Below are 21,459 nucleotides of genomic sequence, written 5' to 3' on the forward strand. Positions count from 1 at the left end.
GGAGAGTGAGGTGGGTGGATTGCCTGAGCTCACAGGTTTAAGACCAGCCTGAGCAAGATGGAGACCCCATCTCTAAAAATAGCTGGGTGTTGTGGCAGGTGCCTGTATTCCCAGCTACTTGGAAGGCTTAGGCAAGAGGACACTCTAGCCCAACAGTTTGAGGTTGCTACAATCTTAGGACGCCGTGGTACTCTACCGAGGACAACAAAATGAGACTCTGTCTCAAAAAAATATGCTGACTTCACACCATCACAACTGAGTCACCTTTGCAGCTTGTTTAACCTTTCAGAATTTTTGTTATCTCTAAGAATTTTTGTTATCTCTAGTACTCAGCTCACAAGTGATAAATACAGGAGATATATGTAAGGTAGTTTGCGTGTGGTAATACATAGGAAGTATTAGCTCTTGTTTGTAGTACTTTTATTTTTTTGCGACAGAGTTTCATTTTGTCACCCATAATAGAGTGCCATAGCATCATAGCTCATGGTAATCTCAAACTCTTGGGCTCAAGCAATCTTCTTGTCTCAGCCTCCCGAGAAGCTAGGACTGCAGGTACCCACCACAATACCCAGCTAGTTTTTCTTTCTTTCTTTTTTTTTTTGAGACAGTCTCAAGCTGTCACCATGGGTAGAGTGTCATGGCATCATAGCTCACAGCAACCTCAAACTCTTGGGCTCAAGCGATTCTCTTGCCAAAGCCTCCCAAGTAGCTGGGACTATAGGCACCTGCCACAACGCCCAGTTATATTTTTTGTTGCAGTTGTCATTGTTGTTTTAGCTGGCCTGGGCTGGGTTCGGACCTGTGAGCCTCAGTGTATGTGACTGGTACCCTACTCACTGAGTTACGGGCGCTGCCCCTGGCTAATTTTTCTATTTTTAGTAGAGATAGGGTCTTGCTCTTGCTTAGGCTGACCTGGGACTTCTGAGCTGAAGCAATCCATGAATCTTGGCCTCCCAGAGTGCTAGGTAGGATTATAAGCATGAGCCACCATGCCCAGCCTATAGTACTTTGATATGGTAATAGTAGTTGGTGTACATTGATTGACATTTCAGTTTTTTTCAGACTGTCTCTCTGCGTTTAGCCTACATCTGACACACAGAGGATATTCAAAAATATTTGTTGAGTGAATGAATTGTAAACTTTAGCTTCATAGAAATGGGAGCTCTCTAAATGTGCCTCCTAAGCAGAAAATAAATGGGTTAATCACATACTTCATTCTTATAATTAGTTGGAGGTTACAGTGAACTAGGCTGATGCCATGGTACTCTAGCCTAGGGCAAGAGTTAGAGTCTGTCTCAAAACAAAACGAAATAGGCTCGGCGCCTATAGCTCAACCGGCTAAGGCACCAGCCACGTACACCTAAGGTGGCGGGTTCGAATCCCCAGCCCGGACCCGCCAAACAACAATGACGGCCGCAACCAAAAAATAGCCGGGTGTTGTGGCGGGCGCCTGTGGTCCCAGCTACTTGGGAGGCGGAGGCAGGAGACTCGCTTGAGCCCAGGAGTTGGAGGTTGCTGTGAGCTGTAATGCCATGGCACTCTGCCCAGGGGGACAGCTTGAGGCTCTGTCTCAAAAAAAAACAAAACAAAACAAAACGAAATAGCTCTGGAAATAGCAGTATGGAATGAGAGTTGAATTTTGGTGTTATAAAACGTGAGCATCTTTCATTCAGTGGCTGTTACAGGTAATATAAAGCATAAGCATATCAGAATGGTGATTTTATAGATATTATTCATTTCAGCTTTTTACCAGATTAAGAATATAAGAGTAATGGGAATTGTTATGTATTTATTTTAATAAAATAGTAAGTGAATGGGGTACATACTATAGCAAAAATTGTGATGGTAGTATTCACGTGACCGAAACCAGGAAACACTAGGCAGTGTTCATAGGTTATCAGCAATTGAGCCCTTTCTTTACTTTTTTTTTTTTTTTTTTACTGTTGGGGATTCATTGAGGGTACAAAGATCCAGGTTACACTAATTGCATTTGTCAAGCAAAGTCCCTCTTTTGAACGTGTTCCTCCCCCAAGAGATGTGCCAAACACTGTGACCCCCCCCATCCCGCTCCCTCCTTGTCTCTCTCTGTTCTCCCATTCCCCACCTCCCACCATGTACTAGGTCACCAATTGTCCTCACACCAAAATTGAGTACATTGGATTCTTGCTTCTCCATTCCTATGATGCTTTACTACAAAGAATGTGTTCCATCTCCCTCCAAGTTAGTACAAAAGATGTATAGTTTCCATCTTTTTTAGTGGCTGAATAGTATTCCATGATATACATACACCACAGCTAGTTAATCCATTCCTGGGTCGGTGAGCACTTAGGCTGTTTCCACATTTTGGCGATTGTAAATTGAGCTGTGATAAACAGTCTAGTGCAAGTGTCCTTATGGTAAAAGGATTTTTTTTCTTGTGGGTAGATGCCCAGTAATGGGATTGCAGGATCAAATAGGAGGTCTAGTTTGCGTTCTTTGAGGACTCTCCATACATCCTTCCAAACAGGTTGTATTAGTTTGCAATCCCACCAGCAGTGTAAAAGTGCTCCCTTCTCTCCATGTCCACGCCACCATCTGTAGCTTTGAGACTTTGTGATATGGGCCATTCTTACTGGGGTTAGGTGATATCTCAAGGTGGTTTTGATTTGCATTTCTCTAATATTTAGGGATGATGAGCATTTTTTCATGTGTTTGTTATCCGTTTTTCCTTACCTATCTTAATAATTGTCATGAGGTTTATAGAGGATAATACATACATAGTGCTTACTATAGGGTGGCATGTGGTGAGTGCATATAGAAGTAAGTATATTTGTTTGTAGACCAGGCACTCAGCAAGTTGCTGGGGATAGCAGAGAGTGAGATAGTCCTTCACACGGTAGCCATTTCTGGAGCCTCTGCATGTGCCAGGCATTGTGCTGAGTGTAGAGATAACAACAGAGCTTATTTTCTACTGAGAGACAAGTACTGTCACATAGAGGGTTGAGTACATAGATCTAGTTTGTGGAAAGTACCGTGTACATCCAGCAGAGGGAGTCAACATTCATGCTGTCTGCCAAGAAAACTTGTGTAAGCCACAATCTTGTGCTGCTGCATGATTCATTTAGTCACTCAACAAATATTTAATGAGTTTCTGCTATGCATTAGGCATAGTACTAGGCACTGGGCATTTACTGTTGAACAAAAAAGGGAGCCCTGACTCTTAGAATGTATTGTCTAATGGAGGTAGGCATTAGTCGTGTCATCAGATAACATGCACCAATATTTGTAACAATGGTTAAGTTTTTTGAAGGTGAGATATGTGCTCTTATAAATAAGGGACTTCTGTGGGTGTTGAGTAGAGGCTTTGATTTGGTCAGAGAAGGCTTTCCCCAGGAAATCTCTAAACTTAAATCTTATTCTACATCACTCTAAATTATAGCTCCTTGAAGGCAAGAACTTTAGCCATTTTATGTGTTGTGTACCCCCAGTGCCTAGAATAGCATGACATGTGGTAGGCACCTAGTAGCTGTTTATTAAATGAAGGAAGGTTTGATTGATGTGAATTACAAAGGGAAAGTAGGAGTTAACTACTACTAAGTAGGAGTTAACTAGGAGATGAGGAGGGAAAGGACTTAGGGCAGAGGGAGGAGCCTGAGTGGGTAGAGAGCAGGTTATATTTGAGAATCTGAAAGGAGGCCATGTGTGGAACAGAGTGGGAGGGAGAGGAGTGAGGATGGAGAGAAAGGCTGGGGCCAAGACTCAGTGCCTTGACAGCCACAGGAAGGATTCTCATCTTTCTCCAAAGAGCAGTTTTATTTTATTTATTTATTTATTTTTTGAAATGAGTCTCACTCTGTCACATTGGATAGAGTGCCATGGCATAGCTATTGTTAGTAGAAATGGGGTCTTGCTATTGCTCAGGCTAGTCTCAAACTCCTGAGCTCAAGCAATCCACCCACCTCTGCTTCCCAGAGTGCTAGGATTACAGGCATGAGCCACCATGCCTGGCCTCAAAGAGCAGTTTTAAACAGCGAGAATCATGATCCAGTTTGCATTTTAGGAAGATTTGTCTCCTCTGCTTTGTGGAGGACAGACTGTAGCAAGGGGTTATGGGGCAAGATTGAATGTAGAAGGGATATAATATACAATACGCAGACTTCTAACTAACTTGGCTGCATGGGTGGGTGGTCAGGCCATTCCATAAGATGGGAACAGAAGAAGAGAATTAGGTTTGTACAGGGAGATCACGAATTTGGTCTTTAGTATATTGAGCTTGAAGTGATTTTGTATCATGTTAGTGACTGTTCAGAGAAGACTAGGCTACAGGTACACATCTGAGACTTATCTGCGTAACAGTTCAGTGTGAAGCCATGGGCACCAAGGAGATAGCCTGGGGAGAGGTGATTTAAAATGAGAAGTAGACCTAGGAATTGAGAAACTTTAGTGTTAAATGGCCAAGTAGGAAAGCTTGAAACTGAGGTGCTACCAAAGAAGTAGGAAGAGAACCAGGAGAGTGTGGTGGAATCCCGGAAGCTAACAGAAGCAAATGTTTCAGAATGAGAAAGTGATTGTTCTGTCCAGTGTTTGAGGGAATAAACACTGGAAAACGTCCTCTGCATTAACAGTTTGGAGGTCACCAGTGGCCAAATTGAGGGAATAGAGGTGAGGAAATGAAGACTTGAGCACAGCCAGCTTTTGGAGAAGTTTGGCTGTATGGGAAAAGAGATAGTAGCAGCTGGAGGGGAAAGAAGGACTGAGGGAAATTGACAAGTCTTGAGTTTTGTTAAATTTAGGAGAGGTCGAATTGATGAGATAATGGGCATCCAAATGAAAAGAACAGGCTGTAGAAAGCCTGGAGGCTTGACAGTACTTGAGGGCAGTGAGCTGAGGTCATGGTGGCTAGAGTAGAAGTGCGGGTGACACATGTGGGAAAAATGGGCCTGATCACAAAGGATCTGATATGGGGCTCTAGCCAGGGTGTGCCTAAGTAGTACAACCTGTAAGGACATCGGCAGAGCTGTTCATGGTGGAAATAATGGGGAGGGGAGGCCGATGAGAGACAGTTGCTCTCTTTTCTGTAGGACTTGGTACCTGATTAGGTCTAGGGAGTTGCAGGGGAAAATACGTGGTAGAGGAAGGCATTGTTGTTCTTTGTTCTTTGCTCAGGAGGCTGTCTAGATAATTGAGTCTTGATACAGGGCACAGAAAGTAGAAGGGAGCAGGTAATGGGACATTTAGGGAGCAGTTTCTAGTCTTTGATTGGGAAGACAAGTCTGGAACATGAGAGAGCAGCTGGAGCCAAAGTTTCAAATCCCCTGAAAGCTCAGCACTGGAGGTTGGCTAAACTTATGCTGTGAGGTCTTCTGCTACTTCTCCTATTATTAAAACTGTGCCCTTAACCTCTAGGGCTCTGAAGCTACTGAAAACTGGGTGTGTTTACCTTGGCTTGTCTTTGCAGAGAATCAGAGTAGGTGTGATGCTTGTTTTATTCCAGAGCAGATCTCTTGAGAGATAGAGACAGACTACCTGGATTTGAATTCTAGTTCTACCAGTTAAGAAATGAGCCACCGTGGACAAGTTATTTTGTCTATTTAATGCCTCAATTTTGTCTGTAAAATTAAGATAAAAAGAGTACCTAATGCATGGGATTATTTGAGGATTACATCAGAAACGTATATAAGTCATTTAGGACAGTGGTGATACATTATAAGTGCTTAAAAAGAAGTAGCAATAGAGTAGAAGTGACTATAATCTTGGTTTTGGGGTCTCGGGTGTTGGCATTCCATTGTTAAAGCACCAGATGGCGACAAGCACATGTCTTAACGCTTACTCATTGTACTGATAGAACTCCTTGAATAGATTCACTTATTTTCTTCTGGTCCCTAAATATGCCAGGTAAAGCATTTTGTTTCTTCTTTTCTTCCTCTGGCTTTTGAAACCTCTGGTTGAAACTCATTTGAGACTTTAATTTAAATATTATTTATAAAATTTTCTTTAAAGTTTTTTGGTGGCAGTAACATATATGTGTACACACATTAAAATATCAGGCAATACAGAACAGTTGTTAGTGAAAAGCAGTGATCCTTTGCATGGTCCACCTACTCCCTGTCCTACTCTCCAGATGCACTTATTTTAGACTATATAATTTTGAATAGCCGAAATTTATATTTTTCAACTAGAATATAACTCGCAGTAATACTTCGCAGTTAGCTATGCAGCAGTATTTCTTAGAGTTGGACAGAGTAGAAGTAGCATGGGTTTTGTTAACGTGCCTACTTTGCACCAGTCACTGTGATGGGTATTCACAAAGTCTCCACTCTTAGGTAGTCCCAAGGGGGTGTAGTTAGTGTGTAAGTGCTTTGGGGGAGCACTTGAGGGAGGACTTCTGGCCTCTCCTGGAATAAATGTCTGGAAGATATAACATCTGAGCAGAGAGGGAGATAGGACCTGGGTTGGCAGATAAGAAGAACAAGGAGAAGGGTGCCCCTGGAAAGGGGAGTAGCAGGTTCAAAAATAGCAAATGGCGAGAGCATAGGAGAGCAGCAGTAGGGTGGAGGATAGGATTTTGGAGGTGGAGATAGGGGTATGGTGATAAAGCTGGCACAGAGAGGGAAGATTAGTCAAGAGGACATTTCGCCCTGTGTCAGAATTATAAAGAACCACCAAAGGTTATTTTTTTTTTTTTGAGACAGAGTCTCACTTTGTTGCCCTTGGTAGAGTGCCGTGGTGTCGTAGCTCATAGCAACCTCAAACTCTTTTTTTTTTTGAGACGGAGCCTCAAGCTATCTCCCTGGGTAGAGTGCCATGGCATCATGCTCACAGCAACCTCCAACTCCTGGGCTCAAGCGAGTCTCCTGCCTCCGCCTCCCAAGTAGCTGGGACCACAGGCGCCCGCCACAACACCCGGCTATTTTTTGGTTGCAGCCATCATTGTTGTTTGGCGGGCCCGGGCTGGGGATTTGAACCCACCACCTTAGGTGTATGTGTCTGGCGCCTTAGCCGCTTGAGCCACAGGCGCCGAGCCGCAATCTCAAACTCTTGGGCTCAAGTGATCCTCTTGCCTTAGCCTCCCAAGTTGCTAGGACTATAGGTGCCCACCAAAACGCCTGGCTAGTTTTTCTATTTTTAGTAGAGATGGGATCTCACTCTTGTTCAGACTAGTCTTGAACTCCTGAGCTCAGGTAATCTACCTGCCTCAGCCTTCCAGTGCTAGGATTACAGGCATGAGCCACTGCATGCAGCTTCACTGAAGGATTTTAATAGCAAAGCAACACAGTTATATTCATGTTTTGTGAAGATCCTTCTTGAAGGAGAGTGTAGAATGTATTGCATGGCTTGAGACCGGTTAGAAGATGACTGTAACAGTCTAGATGAGAAATGGCAAGGACTTGCCCTAAGGCAGTGACAGACGCCAGAGGGCAGGACTGGGTTTGAGAAATGACAAGGAGTTAGACTTGATAGGCTTAGAAGGGAAGAGAAAAGTCAAAAATGGTTCCCAGGTTTCTGGTTTGGGCAGTGAGATGCACAGTGATTCCTTGTACATGGGCTGGGAAGTCTAGGTGAAGACATAGAAGGTTTAACTTCATTTAGATTTGTGGAGCCTGACATGGCCTTGAAGCCTCCTTAAGTGGAGATGCCAGTACAGTTGGGATAAAAGGAAACTCAGTCGTTTATTTACTTTGTCACCTTCATCAGGAAAAAGTTCCAGTTTCTTTGTCAGTTAGATAGGGGTGGTGATTCTGTCTACCTAAGGGTCCTTATATTCATTAAAAGGAAGATCGTCCTTCATGAAGTCAGAGCAGGAGATTGGTGAAGTGGTTTCTTTCTTTCCTTCCTAAGGTTCAGAAGGACTAAAGTGCCTTCAATCTTACTGCTCCTTGTATGAGGAGTACCCACTATCTTTGGGTAAGATAGTGTCCTAAGGAATATAACTACCTAAAAAACTCAATCCTGTATAGCTCATTCTTTACACCATCATAGATGGCTGAGAATTTTATTTATACAAAAGCACCTTTGCTTTTCCAATGCATTTGTAACCACTAACATTGACTTTTCTCCCTTGTGTAGAAAGCATGCACCTTCATTAAATCTAACCTTGACCCCAGCAACGTGGACTCCCTCTTCTATGCTGCCCAGTCCAGCCAGGCTCTCTCAGGGTGTGAGGTGAGTCCAGGTTCCTACACTGACATTTACTTTAAACTGTAAAATACATTTTTAAAGGGGAAGGGTCATGTTGGATTATTATTTTTTTTTAACAGTGAGAGTCCATTGGTGTGGGTGGGAATTCTGTTCTTGTGATCCTTTTTTTCTTAAGAAAATATAGTTTATTTTTTCCCTAAATTTTCACTTTTCATGGTATATATAGAGTCTTACTATATCATCCTTGGTAGAGTGCCATGACATCACAGCTCATAGCAACCTCAAACTCTTGGGCTTAAGCAATTCTCTTGCCTTAGCCTCCCAGGTAGCTGGGACTACAGGCACCCACCTCAATGCCCAGCTATTTTTTGGTTGCAGTTGTCATTGTTGTTTTAGCTGGCATGGGCCAGGTTCGAACCCACCAGACTGGGTGTATGTGGCTGGTGCCCTACCTACTGAGCTCCAGGTGCCACCTTTTCATGGGTTTTAAATCACTTGTTTTTAGAGTTTTTGCCTTTTTTCAAGGAGGCATATTTTTTCTTTCCATCTCCCTTTAACTTTTAAAATTATTCAAAGTACATCTCCATACCAGATTTCTGGAAATCATTTTATTGAACATAGGAGAAACATAAAAGTAGACAAGTAACTTGTCACCATCTTTTCAAAAGTGTTGTGCAGCGCTTGCTTTGGCAGCACATATTCCAAAAGCATCGTGCAAAGGTTTTACAAACACTGCATTCTGCTCTCTGGGGATTGGAGAGTGAGCATGTGTGAGGCGGGTGTGACTTTGGCAGCTGCTCTGCGTGCCATCTTTGGCATGCCTGCCACAAATTGCCAAAACCTGTTCTAAAAATCTGTGTCTGCCAATTCCTTCTTAGATCTCTATTTCAAATGAGACCAAAGATCTGCTTCTGGCAGCTGTCAGTGAAGACTCATCTGTTACCCAGATCTACCATGCAGTTGCAGCCCTAAGTGGCCTTGGCCTTCCCTTGGCATCGCAAGAAGCACTTGGTGCCCTTACTGCTCGTCTCAGCAAGGAAGAGACTGTGCTAGCGTGAGTTGTGGTCTTGAGTACTTTGCAGGCTTCTGTCTCGTGTACTATCCTGAGAAAGTTTATTCATTGGTTCAGGAGATATTTTCCTAGGCACCTATTATGTACCAGGTGCCCTGCAGATATAATATCAAATTAAGTCGGATAAGGTCCTTGGCCTCAAAGAATCTCACATAGATACAGTCTTCTGAAAGCTGCTCCAACGGAAAGCAAGTACTGAGTCACATAGCCACCTAGAGACCCAATCAATCACCTTTTGAGGTTAGAGGACTAGCGCAAGGATAACTGAGGAAAAGCCACATGCATCTGTTGTTGAGTATTGACCAGAGACACTTTGGCAGTGGGGGCTCTGTAAAGAAGAAAGTCTTAAGGAACCCTGGAAGTTGTGGGAGGCAGCATTTGGTGGGAGAAGTGGGAAGAATATTCGTAGAGTATTCTAAGAATCAGACTCTACTGCTCTGTGAAAGGCTTGGGTCAAGAAGCACTTTATAGAAAGGGGCTTGGAACAACTGTGTTTATTATAAATGGAAATATTGTAATTGACTTCAAGATTATTTACTAAACTTTTATGTGATAGTACAGAGGGTGCCAAAAGAATGTATTCACATTTTAAAAAGGGAAAAAGTGCCTGGATGCGGTGGCTTATGCCTGCAATCTGAGCACTCTGGGAGGCCAAGGCAGGAGAATGGCTTGAGCTCAGGAAGCCTGAGCTAGAGCAAGACCCCATCTCTACTAAAAATATAAAAAATTAGCTGAGTATTGTGGCAGGCACCTGTAGTCTCAGCTGCTCTGAAGGCTGATGCACCCACCATCTTATGTCATAATGTCAGTGCCTTGCTCCTCTGTCAGTGCCTTGCTCCTCTGATGCCACCTGCTATTAAAAAAGTTCCCATTCCCTCCAAACAAAAACATGATTGCCTTCTTTAAAATCCCAGAACAGGGAGAAGTACAAGGGAAGTGGATTCACTCTGGAGTCAGATAGACTTGGGTTGGAACATTAGCTGTGTTCCTTCCTTGCTGTGTGATTTTAGGCAAGTTAGTAGCCTCTCTGAGCCTTGTCTATAAAATGGAACCAATGGTCCTAATAACCTAGAGTGAATGTCAGGATTAAATGAGATCATAGATGTGACGAGCCTTGTGCAGTGCCCAGTTCTTAGTGGGCATTCAAGAACTGGAGTTTTTTTCTAGATCATTTCCTTGTTAGGTTTCTTAGCTGATTACTTGGTTTGCTGTGGTGTAATTATTCCTATGTTAGATTGTAAGCTTCTTTATTTGCAGTGCTCATAGAACCTGGCACATAGTATATGCCCAACTAAAAGGTAAAGGCTAAAACTATATTTTGTGTTTCTACTATTTTGTAGAAAGCCTTAGGTGGAAGGAGCACATGCTTTGGATCAGATAGAACTGTGTTCAAATCCACACTCTTTTACTCTACCTCTGTGACCACACAGGTCATTTAACCCCCCTACATCTCAGAGTTTTCATATATAAAACCCAGAGAATGATATCTTTCTCTGGGTTACTGTGAAGGCCAAATTGGTAGGATGCCTAATATTATTACTAATTTGCCCTATTTAAGGAAATCTGATATAAAGTAGGACTCATCTAAGTAGGCTTTCTATATTTAAGTGGACTTACTCTAGGAAATAATATGTTTTTTTTTTTTTTTTAAAGGAGGCTGCAAGTTATTTTTGTTTAATGCCATCTTTATTTTTATTTATTTATTTATTTTTTGCAGTTTTTGGCCAGGGCCAGGTTTGAACCCGCCACCTCCGGCATGTGGGGCCAGCACCCTACTCCTTTGAGCTACAGGTGCCTCCCGGAAATAATATGTTTGTAAACTTGTCTTGAGTGGAAAAAAAATATTTGTAGGTTTGAATGAACCATCTGAAAAGATGTCATTGTGGTCTCTCATAAACCAATTTCTCTGAATCATCTGCTGTATATTAGCAAGATAGGGATCTACTTTCTTAGTGTTTGAATATTATACTCCAGAGAAAAAGAATTACTGCCTGAGGAGTAAGTAATTAAAGCCAGTGACAAAAAATGGATTAATTTCATTTTAAAACTTCTGAGGTTATTACCAGTATGGCACTCACTCATTCCAAAGAAGAGCAAAACAATATTAATTGAAAAGTTCTTTCTAGACTATCTTAACAGCCTTTGCTGAGCTCAGCATTTATCAGGGGGCAGATGTGGGATTTTTATCTTGTTTGGAAATTCAGGTTTCATTGTTTTCTTTTTTTTTTTTTTTTGAGACAGAGCCTCAAGCTGTCCCCCTGGGTAGAGCGCCGTGGCATTACAGCTCATAGCAACCTCCAACTCCTGGGCTCAAGCGAGTCTCCTGCCTCTGCCTCCCAAGTAGCTGGGACCACAGGCGCCCGCCACAACGCCCGGCTATTTTTTGGTTGCAGCCATCATTGTTGTTTGGCGGGTCCGGGCTGGGGATTCGAACCCGCCACCTTAGGTGTACGTGGCTCGCGCCTTAGCCGGTTGAGCTATAGGCACTGAGCCATCAGGTTTCATTGTTTTCAAGTGAATTATAACAACAAGCATCCCATCAGAGTTGTTGAATACTCTTGGGCTTCTCTGTCTGTGATTGTGACCCCTCTGTTTTCCAACTTGTCATCTTAATGGAATTAGTTTTCCTTGGAGGGTATCTAAATTGTTATGATCTCCACATGAGCAGACAGATTCTTGCTCTACCTTCCCTGACACACTGACTTGATAAGGGTGATTTTACACAAAGGCCCAGTCATCTCTTAGGAATTTGGGAACCATTCTGAGGTTCAGCAGCAGTCTTTTTAACCACCAGAGGGCCTCAGCTTTCCCCACTGCACTGAGAAAAGCACCATTTAGATTTTCTAAATCATCTGTATTAACAGCATGGAATCTAATAAGCATTATGTATACATACCTATCATAACATCCTAAAAATTCTGTCTTATAGAAATATGTTCATAAATGGATATACAAATACATGAATAAGCCATAAAAAAGGATCGCGTTCTGATACATTCCATATCATGGAGGAGCCTTGAAAACATGCCAGGGAAAGAAACCAGACACAAATGGTCACGTTATGTGATTTCCATTTATATGAAATATTCAAAATAGCCAAATCCATAGGGACAGAACATAGATTGGTGCTTGCCAGGGATTGAGATTAGACAGAATGGGGGAAAAGTGCTCAGTGGGTATGGGATATAATTTGGACTGGTGGAAATACTTTGGAACTAGCCAGAGGTGGTGGTTGTACAGCATTTAAATGTAGTTAGTGCTACAGAACTGTTCACTTTAAAGTGGTTGATTTTATGTGAATTTCACCTCAGATTTTTAGAAAATGATACATATGAAGAATTGTTGTCAATTATAGCATTATGTAACCTAATTAAAACAAATGTTTATCACTAACATTATGGTATATTTAGACAGTGCAATGATGTCATTGTTACTGAGAATGAAGTACATTTATAAGTGTATTCATATACATACATGTATGCATACATGTGTACATGTGCAGGGTGGCCATAAAGTTTGTGTGCCGTTTTCAATTGCACGCTAATGTTTTTGCCACCCTGCATTATTAAGTTAAAATAAATTGGAGGACAGTTGTTTTTAAGGGTAGGTGTTAATAGGAATTTCAACTTCCTTAGTAATAAATTGTTTGATTTTTTTTTTTTTTTTGAGACAGAGTCTCACTCTGTCGCCCTTGGTAGAGTGCTGTGGCGTCACAGCTCACAGCAACTTCCAGCTCTTGGGCTTAGGCCATTCTCTTGCCTTAGCCTCCTGAGTAGCTGGGACTACAGGTGCCCGCCACAATGCCCAGCTATTTTTTGTTGCAGTTTGGCCTGGGCTGGGTTTGAACCTGCCACCCTCGGTATGTGGGGCTGGCGTTCTACTCTCTGAGCCATAGGCACCACCCAATTATTTGAATTTTTGACATATGTTTACTTTTATAATCAAAAATAAATACCAGGAAAAGAAAAAAAGAGCTCTGCTTTTGGAACAAGTCCTCTCTTCCTTTCCTTTTATTTAATGTTAAAAGATGAGTGACCTTCCTGTCTCCTGGCAGTAGCCCAAATGTTAGACAATCAGCGTGTATACTAAATGCCCCCTCTTCATATTGTGTTGGTCTGGTTTCAGAAAAGTAGTTCCAAATTCTACTCAACAATCTACAAATGTTGATTCCACAGTATTTCTTTAGTCTTGGAGTAAGAAAAGTAGAAAATTAATAGGCACCAACTTCTGCCTGTCATGGTGCCTTGTACAACGTAGGGGGTGCCAAGAACACCTTAATGGAATCCTATTCTTCCTAAGAGCACATCTCTTATAAACTTAATTCTCAGTCTCATTGTTCTGCATGGGATACAATTGGGGACAAAACCAATTTGGGGTGGAGGTGGGGCAGGGGGGGACCTGTGCTTGCTCTCTTCTCTGAGCCCATAGTTCCTGTTGTCAGTTTTACTGCCTGGATTGTCTTCTCAAGCTGTGACGTTCTTTTCCAGACTCTTTTTTGAGACAGAGTCTCATTATGTTGCCCTCGGTAGAGTGCTATGGCATCACAGCTCACAGCAACCTCAAACTCTTGGACTCAAGCAATTCTATTGCCTCAACCTTCCAAGTGGCTGGAACTATAGGCTCCCACCACAACGTCCGGCTATTTTTTTGTTGCAGTTGTCATTTTTGTTTAGTATGCCCCAGGCCAGGCTCAAATGTGCCAGCCTTGGTGTATGTAGCCAGCACCCTACTCACTGAGCTACAGGTTCTGAGCTGTTTTCTAGACTTTATTACATCTTTTCCAAATAAAATTGTAAATACTGTATTTTGTCATGTATAATGCACACTTTTTTTGCACAAATTTTTGAGGGACAAAGATACACATTATATGTGGGTAGTTCTAGTTCCATATCTGTATGAATGTTTTTAATTCTTTTATTTTTGCTTGTACATTAAAAGTCTGTTTCTTGTACCATAATATGTTAAAAAATAAATGCTAAAATTCCTTTATAATACAAAAACCAGGGCAGTGCCTGTGGCTCAAGGAGAAGGGCACCAGCCCCATAAGCCAGGGGTGGCAGGTTCAAGCCCGGCCTCGGCCAAAAAAAAAAAAAACAAAAAAAAAACATATATATGTATATATATATATATATAAAAAATACAAAAAACAAATATATAAATATAAACAAAATTTTGAAATAAAAAATTAGAAGATTTTTTCTGAAAGTTTGGGGCCCAAACTATGAGTGCTCTAATATATAAGAGAGCTTTATACATGGCAAAGTATGGTATAAACTTCTTAAAAGCTGGAATATTGGCCTAGCACCTGTAGCTCAAGTACCTAAGGTGCCAGCCACATACACCAGAGCTGGCGGGTTCAAATCCTGCCCAGGCCTGCCAAAACAACAATGACAACTGCAACCAAAAAATAGCCGGGTGTTGTGGTGAGCACCTGTAGTCCCAGCTACTTCGGAGGCTGAGGCAAGAGAATCGCTTAAGCCCAGGAGTTGGAGATTGCTGTGAGCTTAAGCCCAGGGCAACAGAGTGAGACTCTTTCTCCCCCCCCCCCAAAGCTGGGATATTTGTGAAGGTATCTGGATATGAGAAGGGGTAAATAGTTGAAAGGGGATTTACCATTCATTGGGGTTCTACTCTTTAACTTCCAGAACAGTCCAGGCTCTGCAGACAGCATCCTACCTGTCCCAGCAGGCTGACCTGAGGAACATCGTGGAGGAGATTGAGGTGTGAATCTATTTTGCCAAATCTCCTAGCACCTGTCTTTGTGTAGAAGAGTCCTGCAGGTAGACATGTATGATTTGTTACAACCAGTTACATTGCCTTTTATTTTATTTATTTATTTATTTTTGAGGCAGAATCTTGCTCTGTCCCTGGCTAGAGTACAGTGGCATTATCATAGCTCACTGTAACCTTAAACTCCTGGGCTTGAGCAATCCTCCTACCTCAGCCTCCCAAGTAGCTAGGACTATAGGTGCATGCCACCAAATCTGGTTGATTTTTTTTCTGATTTTTGTAGAGACGGAGTCTTGCTCTTGCTCAGGCTGGTCTTGAACTCCTGGGCTAAGTGATCGTCCTACCTCAGCTATTCAGAGTGTTAGGATTATAGGTGTGAGCTGCAGTGCCCAGCCCACATTACTTTTTATATCCACGGCACACTTATGTTCTTTGTACCAGAGCAAGATGTCCCTGGGAAATTGTATATAACAGGTGCTGGGGAAATGGTCACTGAGGCTTTTTATTACTGCTCCACTGTTTGCTTTGCCCAGGAGATCCTGCTCCTTTGGGGCCACTCTCATGAGCTGCATAGCCAGTGAAAGTCCTGATATTGTCATCACAGGATTCTGCCCAGGCACATTGGCTGCCTGGTCATGTTGCCCAGGAGAGCAATATGTCCTTCATCTTTCGGAGCGTTAAATAAGAAAGGGAAATGCTTTGCTTTGTAGATTGTATCCACATTGATGGCCACGGACTCCATGTGTGTCATTCTGGGGTGCACTGCAGCCCAGCCCACTGGTCTTCTGCCCAGAGTAGCTGAGGCCTTCAGTGCCATGACTTCTGTGCTTGGGCCTGAGTATAGGGGTCTAAGGAAGGAGCATTCTGACAGCTGCGGGGGATACTGTTCTCTTCAGATGTCTGCATGATACACTTTACTCTCTCCATACTCACCTTTTTTTTTTTTTTTTGCAGTTTTGACTGGGGGCTGGAGCCCGCCACCCCCCGGTATATGGGGCTGGTGCCCTGCTCCTTGAGCCACAGGCACTGCCCCTTACTCACTTTTTTTGAGTAACTGAGATGGCCCTCAGATTTTAGAATAAGACATTCCTCAAAATTGTGTCCGTACCAGGCTTGGCAGTGGTTTGTGTATCTTATACTATCACTTGACACCCAGCGTGCTTTTGTTTTGTTGTGACAGGACCTTGTAGCTCGTCTGGATGAACTGGGGGGCATGTATCTCCAATTTGAAGAAGGACTGGAAACAACGGCGTTATTTGTGGCTGCCACCTACAAGCTCATGGATCATGTGGGAACTGAGCCATCCATTAAGGAGGTGCCTGTCTAACAATTCTTGGAGATGAAACCCAAGGGGATTGTCAGTTTTATCTGCTAAGGATAGCTTTTCTCAGAGAGGGATGTTCAGACAGTACTTTGGAGTTTGTCATTTCAGTGTCTTGGGTTAGGCATTAAGAATGAGGAATGGAAAGATGAAATGCCTGTCCTAAAGAAACTGGTTATCAGTGGGACAGACTTGTAAACAAATTGTCATGCTTGCTTTAAATGGGATACATAACTTGTCATGAGGTAACGGCAAAAAGGCTGAGTACACCACACTTGTTTATCCTGCTTTTCTTCCTAAGTGTTTATCTTGTGAGTGCTTTCTACTTTGGTGGCCCATGCAAGTCCTCTTTCTCTGAAAAGTGCCCTGTACTTCAAAATTGTCTATTCTCCATTCCCCTCATGCTAAGTAATGGCTAAATCTTAGCTAATCTTTGCTGATTGACATACTTTACTAAGAGGCTGTGTGTCTGTCTACTAGACATCCGCTAAGAGTTAATTTTTTTTTTCCTAAGAGGGGCTTGTTAACTTGAAAGACCCTTAAGTTAAAGTGTATGTGGGAAGCCTTTTGGAGGAGGACCTTGTCTGGGAGATGGTTACCAGACCTTGATGTAAAGTATTACAGTATAAGCTGCTATTATTTAAATTTTAGAAGAAGAGATATGGGTTCTAAGTTAGAACTTTCATTTCTTTATGTATTATGAGTTTCTTTAATTAAATAGTGAATAATTATTCATCTTGCATCTTTTGAATTAATTTCATATTTTCTCCAAGGATATGATCAAATAACTTACTTGTGTATTAGCATTCTTTTTGCGTCTTTTCCTTCTTCCTAAGTGTAGGAAGTCTAGAGATATACTCCCTTTTACTTTCTGTTGTGGGTGAAAGTGCAAGAATGTGGGAACTTACAGTATAGATTATTTGGGGATTCTCTATACACAGTAAAGTAAATGAATTGATAATGTTAGACGTATACAACTTAAACTTTTTCTTTCTTTATTTCCAGGCTTTTACTAACTATTATTTGGCTAGAGTAATTTTGCTGTCACTGCTTTCTTTTGACACAATTCTGGTGAACAGTCATCCACTTTAACTTGTCAACAGCCTGGTGATGGAAAAATGTAATTGGTACAATTAAAGAAAATTATTTCATGTCGACTGTGAATAACACTGTCAGGAACAAAGGAGCTCTTTTGTTAAATGGTAGATTTTAAAAAACAAAACTGATGGAAGTGGAAAAGGTTTCCTCCTAAGCAAACAACCTCTAGAATTTTAATAATGCCTTTTAGGTTCTGCTTTTTAAAAAATTGCTTTTAGTTTTCTCCTCTAAACAGCCCATTAGGTTTTTATTTTGGTTTTTTTTTTAGTTTTAAAAAATGTTATCATCCTTGCGGTAGGTAAGTCAGTCCATTAGTTCTAAATGGTGAATTATTTTAGTTTCTTTCTAATGTACATTTTAGCTGTAAAGTTTGGTCTTCTTGATACAGACTTTGCCTTAATTTACTACTTACAAGTAGATTGGAAGGGAAGGTAGTTTAGTTGTGTGGGTGATGGGAATCAAGAAAGAATGAATTTTCTTGTGGAAGGACTTTGGGTGCAAACAGACCTGCATGCTCTTGCTATTTTTACTTTGACTTGTAGAAGTTATATAGCCTCTTGGCTTCACTTTTCCTTATTTGGAAAACATTGATAGTACCAGTCTTTTAGGGGTTTTGTGAAGGTTCAAGTTAAGGCATGTAGAGTAACTATCAAGATGCCTGGCACATATTAGGCATTTAACAAATGATTACTGTTATATGTATTTTGTGATGTACTTTCATATCTCTGTAGTTATCTGGAAGTATTTTGCATTTTTATAGTAAGTCTTCATTACATGATTGGCAAATAATAAACATATGAATTTCAGCTTATAGTAGAAGGTAGAAAAAAACCAATCAATCCAAGCTTTAAACTTAAATGGAGAATATTTGCTTTTTCTTCTGCCAATTTGGGTTAATGGCTAAAAGACTGTCCATGTGAACACCTGAAACAGATGAAATGACTTGCATGTGTGGGGAGACAGGTGGCCCTCCCACCTTCCTGCTAGAGGAAGAGGTGCAGCCGCGTTTCCCTTCTCTTTCAGGATCAGGTCGTCCAGCTGATGAACACGATTTTCAGCAAGAAGAACTTCGAGTCACTCTCAGAAGCCTTCAGTGTCGCTTCTGCTGCTGCTGCACTTTCCCACAATCGCTACCATGTGCCAGTCGTGGTTGTGCCTGAGAGCTCTGCCCCCGACACTCATGAACAGGCCATCCTGCGGGTATGACTGCCATGCTCAGAGTGTGCCACTCTGATTGCCATTTCTAACAGAAGGCTTTCAAAAATCTATAGTATGCAGCCAACTATAGCTCCAATGAGGAAATACCCATTAAATGTAGGGCAAGGTTCATTTCCCTTAGACTAGAAATGGAGACTTGGCCAATAGGTGAATTGGTGACAAAACACTTTAAATCTATCTAAAACTCTTTTTTTCCCTCCAGAGAATTTTAAATTGTATGGATTTTTTTTTTTTAAAGACAGAGTCTTACTGTGTTGTGCTCTGTAGAGTGTTATGGTGTCACAGCTCACAGCAACCTCAAACTCTTGGGCTTAAGTGATTCTCTTGTCTCAGTCTCCCAAGTAGCTGGGACTGTAGGCATCCACCACAATGCCTGGCTATTTTGTTGTTGTAGTTGTCATTATCATTGTTGTTTGGCAGGCCGGGGCTGGGTTTGAACCCCCCCCCCCCAGCTCTGATGTATGTGGCTGGTGCTCTGGCCACTGAGCTACAGGTGCCAAGCCAATTGTATGGACTTTTAATCAATTAAGTACAAGAGGATTGCATTTCTAGGTCCATAACTCTAGATACATAGAGGAGTCTTGCAAGACTGCATTTCCCAGTACCAAATCTTTCTAAATACATTGTTTTAAAACAGGTCTTTTTAATTGCTAAGTAATTCTGGTCCTTATAAATATTAAAGTAAATGTCAGTTCTCTTCCTCCCTGTTATTAATAGGATAGTATATCTATCTGCTCTTTATAGCATAGTCCTCCCTCTCACTCAGGAGTACGCATGGCCTCTTCTGCGTTAACTCTTTGAATGGACCAAAGCACAGATTTTGAATATGCTTAGAAGTTTCATTTCAAATGAAGCATTTTGATGCTGTTTGGAAACTAGTGGCAGGTGTGGTAGTTTACACCTGTAATCTTAGCACTCTGGGAGGCCAAGGAGGGTGATTGCCTGAGCTTAGGAGTTCAAGATCAGCCTAAGCAAAGACCTGGTCTCCCAAGTAGAAAAAACTAGCCAGATGTTGTGACAGGCACCTGTCATCCCAGATACTCAGGAGGCTGAGGCAAGAAGATTGCTTCAGACCAAGAGTTTCAGGTTGCTATGAGCTATGTGGCACAGCACTCTAGCCTGGGCAACAAAGTGAGACTTTGTCCCAAACAACAACAACAAAAAGAAATTAGTGACAGGCTCATATCATCATAAGAAATTAACATTTTATTTATATCTAAATGTTGGGGTTCCACATAGGAAAGTTCTGTCTGTTTCTTTAGTTCTACTTATGTGGCTCCTGCAGATAGCCTCCAGAAAAAGTGCCCTGGGCTTCAAAATTGCCCAGCCCCTTGTACAATTCATATCCCCTCAACAAAGACTTGGGTATAAATAACCTGATTAATATAGTTCACTGGAGTCAAGGGAGACCTGGAGAACAAAATGGAAAAGGTACTGGCTTTGACACTAGAAGTCCTGGCTCAACCACTTAACTGACCGCATGACCTTTGGCAGTCCCTTAACTTTTGTGGCCTTAGTTTCCTCATCTGCAAACAGGGATTATACTATCTATCAGGAAGATACATGTGAAGGGCTCAGCCTGGTATTGGGCATAGAGTTAATTTTCAACAAATGGTAGTTATTAACGTTATCTGTATTTCTTCACTTTTCCTGTTGCTCATACCTTCCTAAAGTGTTTTTCTGGCTGATAATTATTCTTAAAGATTCAGTAGTAGAGTGAGTGAATAGGGAGTCAGAAAAAAAGATGTGTAATGGCCTATGTAATTTGGGACCAGTCATTTTCTTTCCCTTGGCTCTAGTTTCCATATCTCAAAACTGAAGTAATTGGGCAAGATTATCTTTAGAATTCTCTCTGCTCTAGCATTCTATAAACTATCCTGTTTCTAATTGAATTATTAGATTTTTCTGTATTAGATTTCTGATAGGCAGCAGATCAAAGGTTAGAGAAGATTTCCTAAAACGAAGTGTTTGCTTTTTTGCATTGCTTGTACCCCATAGATAAATCACCCCAGAAAGAAAATTCTCTACAGCCTTTGTTGCTTACGGATAATTACTTATTTATTTTCAGTTACAAGTCACCAATGTTCTGTCCCAGCCTCTGACTCAGGCTACTGTGAAACTAGAACATGCTAAATCTGTTGCCTCCAGAGCCACTGTCCTCCAGAAGACGTCCTTCACCCTTGTAGAGTAAGTCCTGATCATATTTTGGCCGGGGACCAACCTGTTTGTTTTGGAAGTTAGCCTACAGCCAGTGTAACAGATTAATATGGATGTTGCCATGATCCTAAAACCAAATTTATTTAAAATCCAGTTAGGTAAATTTGATTTATTGGTATCAAAACACTAGAGCCGAATATAGGAAAAGCATTTTTAAAACGAAAAAAATTTTGGTTTTATGGTTGTATGTCCTATTTCTAGTTGGCTCTGTCTTATAAGTAGCTATTTTAACATTTAGTATTTATTGATTTTTTTTCTGATGTGTGAGTAAAACAAAAAAGAAAACTCACCTATAATTCTGCCAGCCAGAGATAAATACTACTAACATTTTATAGTCCTTTTTTGCTAGTCTTTTTTTCTATGCATACAATTTTTTTAAATTGATTTAGGATTTTGCCTTTTAATAATGTATCATGAACATTTTTCCATAGGATTAAATATTCTTCTATAATCATTTTTAGAATGATTACATAAACTTTTTTATCTTAAGAGATGGGATCTTGCTCTTTCACCCAGGTTGGAGTACAGGGGTGTGATTATAGTTCACCTCAACCTTGAACCTCTTGGGCTCAAGCAGTCCTTCTGCCTCAGCCTCCTAAGTTGCTAAAACTATAGGCACATGCCACCATGCCTGGCTTATTTTAAAAAAATTTATTTTAGGGACGGATTCTTTTTTTTTTTTTTT

The 21,459-nt window shown here is 41.4% G+C and overlaps 1 protein-coding gene across 1 annotated transcript in view; it reads left to right on the forward strand.

The window, feature by feature from the left end:
* Positions 1-21,459, forward strand: part of RPN2 (ribophorin II) — a 66,680-nt gene that overhangs the window by 10,651 nt on the left and 34,570 nt on the right. The window contains exons 3-8 of the mRNA XM_003787572.3: positions 8,047-8,142; positions 8,997-9,172; positions 14,836-14,911; positions 16,101-16,235; positions 18,363-18,539; positions 20,626-20,744. Of these exons, the coding sequence (XP_003787620.1) occupies positions 8,047-8,142; positions 8,997-9,172; positions 14,836-14,911; positions 16,101-16,235; positions 18,363-18,539; positions 20,626-20,744 (779 nt within the window). The remainder of the gene's footprint in view (positions 1-8,046; positions 8,143-8,996; positions 9,173-14,835; positions 14,912-16,100; positions 16,236-18,362; positions 18,540-20,625; positions 20,745-21,459) is intronic.

Source organism: Otolemur garnettii, unplaced genomic scaffold (genome assembly GCF_000181295.1).
Source record: "Otolemur garnettii isolate 467f Iridium unplaced genomic scaffold, OtoGar3 scaffold00023, whole genome shotgun sequence".
NCBI lineage: Eukaryota > Metazoa > Chordata > Mammalia > Primates > Galagidae > Otolemur > Otolemur garnettii.